General features: G+C 48.1%; 1 protein-coding gene across 1 annotated transcript; it reads left to right on the forward strand.

The window, feature by feature from the left end:
• The first annotated feature begins 225 nt into the window (after positions 1-225).
• Positions 226-2,750, forward strand: LOC117693992 (eukaryotic peptide chain release factor GTP-binding subunit ERF3B). Its single transcript, XM_034484710.2, has one exon. The coding sequence runs from the start codon at positions 451-453 to the stop codon at positions 2,347-2,349; it is 1,899 nt and encodes a 632-aa protein (XP_034340601.1). The 5' UTR covers positions 226-450; the 3' UTR covers positions 2,350-2,750.
• The last annotated feature ends 325 nt before the right edge of the window (positions 2,751-3,075 follow it).

Below are 3,075 nucleotides of genomic sequence, written 5' to 3' on the forward strand. Positions count from 1 at the left end.
TAAGTCAGGTGTATCTAAGGATTAATCATTGGGACATGGTCAAATCATTCTCCCAGATCGTGTGAACCAAAATCTCTGTCTCTCTCTCTCTCTCTCTGTTTTTTTTTTAATGTACTTCGAGCCCCAGCTTCTGACTCTAACGGGGACAAACCTACGGATGGCAGAGAGGGGTCAATTCACCACAGGCGTTGGGTCAGGGGTGGAGGAGTCGGAAGTGATTGGGATTTGGGGGAGGAGATTCGCTCACACACTGGAGCCCAGCCTTGAGCGGCCATATCTGCCGCCGCAGCTGTGAATGCAGCATCTGCGCTTAGCTGCCTCTGCGCCGCTAAGGTTCGCGTCGCTCGCCCGTGGCCCGTGGCTGTTCCTGCCTTGCTACCACCGGTAGAACGCTCTCCTCCTGACCTGCCCGCCTCGCTCCTTCTCCGCCGCACCCCGGCTGCTCATACCATGGATCTCGGCAGCAGCAGCGACTCGGCTCCCGACTGCTGGGATCAGGTGGACATGGACGCCCCGGGTTCGGCTCCGGGCGGGGATGGAATCGCCCCCGCAGCCATGGCAGCGGCCGAGGCCGCAGAAGCCGAGGCCCAGCGCAAGCATCTCAGCTTGGCCTTCAGCAGTCAGCTCAACATCAACGCCAAACCTTTCGTGCCTAGCAAGAGAGCAGCGGAGTTCGTGCCGTCCTTCCTGTCCAGATCGGCCCAGCTGCCCGCCCCCACAGCCTCCAGCTGCGACGAAACCTGCATCGGTGGCGCCGGGGAGCCTCAAGGTAAAAGGATGGAGTGGGGAGCACCTGTGGAACCTTCCAAAGATGGCCCTTTAGTGTCGTGGGAGGGTTCCAGTTCAGTTGTTACCATGGAACTTTCAGAACCTGTTGTAGAAAATGGAGAGGTGGAGATGGCCCTGGAAGAATCGTGGGAGCTTAAAGAAGTGAGTGAAGCAAAGCCTGGGGGTTCTTTGAGAGATGCAGGGCCCGCAGAAGAAAGTGGCAAGGAAATGATGGAGGAGAAAGAGGAAATAAGGAAATCAAAATCTGTGGTCGTACCATCAGGTGCTCCTAAGAAGGAACACGTAAATGTGGTGTTCATTGGGCATGTAGACGCCGGGAAGTCAACCATTGGAGGACAAATAATGTTTTTGACAGGAATGGTTGACAGAAGGACACTTGAGAAATATGAACGAGAAGCTAAGGAGAAGAATAGAGAGACCTGGTACTTATCCTGGGCCTTAGATACAAACCAGGAAGAACGAGACAAGGGTAAAACAGTGGAAGTGGGCCGTGCATATTTTGAAACAGAAAAGAAGCATTTCACAATCTTAGATGCCCCTGGCCACAAGAGTTTTGTTCCAAATATGATCGGTGGTGCTTCTCAAGCTGATTTAGCTGTGCTGGTCATCTCTGCCAGGAAAGGAGAATTTGAAACTGGGTTTGAAAAAGGTGGACAGACAAGAGAACATGCAATGTTGGCCAAAACAGCAGGGGTGAAATACTTAATAGTGCTTATTAATAAGATGGATGATCCCACAGTGGATTGGAGCAGTGAGCGATATGAAGAATGTAAAGAGAAACTGGTGCCCTTTCTGAAAAAAGTTGGTTTCAGTCCAAAAAAGGACATCCACTTTATGCCCTGCTCAGGACTGACTGGAGCAAATATTAAAGAGCAATCTGATTTCTGTCCTTGGTACACTGGATTACCATTTATTCCGTATTTGGATAGTTTGCCAAACTTCAACAGATCAATTGATGGGCCAATTAGGTTGCCAATTGTGGATAAGTACAAGGATATGGGCACTGTGGTCCTGGGAAAGCTGGAATCAGGATCAATTTTTAAAGGCCAGCAGCTTGTGATGATGCCAAACAAACACAGTGTGGAAGTTCTAGGAATAGTTTCTGATGATGCTGAGACTGATTTTGTAGCTCCAGGTGAAAACCTCAAAATCAGACTGAAAGGAATTGAAGAAGAAGAGATTCTTCCGGGCTTCATACTTTGTGAACCCAGTAATCTTTGCCATTCTGGACGCACATTTGATGTTCAGATAGTGATCATTGAGCACAAGTCTATCATCTGCCCAGGTTATAATGCAGTGCTTCACATTCACACTTGCATAGAGGAGGTGGAGGTAACAGCCTTGATCTCTTTGGTAGACAAAAAGTCAGGAGAAAAAAGCAAGACACGGCCCCGCTTTGTGAAGCAAGATCAAGTATGCATTGCCCGGCTAAGGACAGCAGGAACTATCTGCCTGGAGACATTTAAAGATTTTCCTCAGATGGGTCGTTTTACTTTAAGAGATGAGGGTAAGACCATCGCCATTGGAAAAGTTCTGAAGCTGGTCCCAGAGAAGGACTAAGCAATCTCATTTGATGCCTCTGCACCATAATGTGCGAAAGATTGACCGCAACCTACTGCCCATTTGACAGACCTGTGCCCATATTTTGCAGAGAAATTTCACAGCGAAAATCCACGTGTTGTCCGCTTTCTCATGTTGAGATCTCAGTCTATCACTCCTGAATGCATACTCCAGTTTCCTCCCTCTATACCACTCTGCTTCCTTGGACAAATCAGTAATAGCTTTGTAAGTGATGTGTATGTAATTGCCTATAATACTAAAAATAATATATTTTAAATTTTTCATTTCCCTTTGGGATATCTACACATCCTTTGTTCTGTGCAGAACAATCAGTGTGTCAGTGTGTGTATATGTTGATGAAGATAACTAACGTGTAAATAAAACGTTCCGTTTGAAACTTCCTCACTTGGAATGTGTTTGAATAATGCATAAATTTGGTTGGAGTACTATTTCCTTAGATTATTTTCTCAAGTAATTAAAATACATTTATTACTTGGACTTTAAAAAGGCCCATTCACAGTTTAAAAGGCGGAATTTATCAAAACCACACAGGTTTGTACTAAAGGAAAACTGTGGGGGTGGGGTGAGGTAGGGTGCGGGTGGGGTGCGGGTGGGGTGGGGGTGGGGTGGGGTGGGGTGGGGGTGGGGTGGGGGTGGGGTGGGGGTGGGGTGGGGGTGGGGTGAGGGTGGGGTGGAACCTATCTTAGTGCCCTTCCCAGGTAACTG

The sequence above is a fragment of the Arvicanthis niloticus genome, chromosome X, assembly GCF_011762505.2.
Source record: "Arvicanthis niloticus isolate mArvNil1 chromosome X, mArvNil1.pat.X, whole genome shotgun sequence".
NCBI classification, from domain to species: domain Eukaryota; kingdom Metazoa; phylum Chordata; class Mammalia; order Rodentia; family Muridae; genus Arvicanthis; species Arvicanthis niloticus.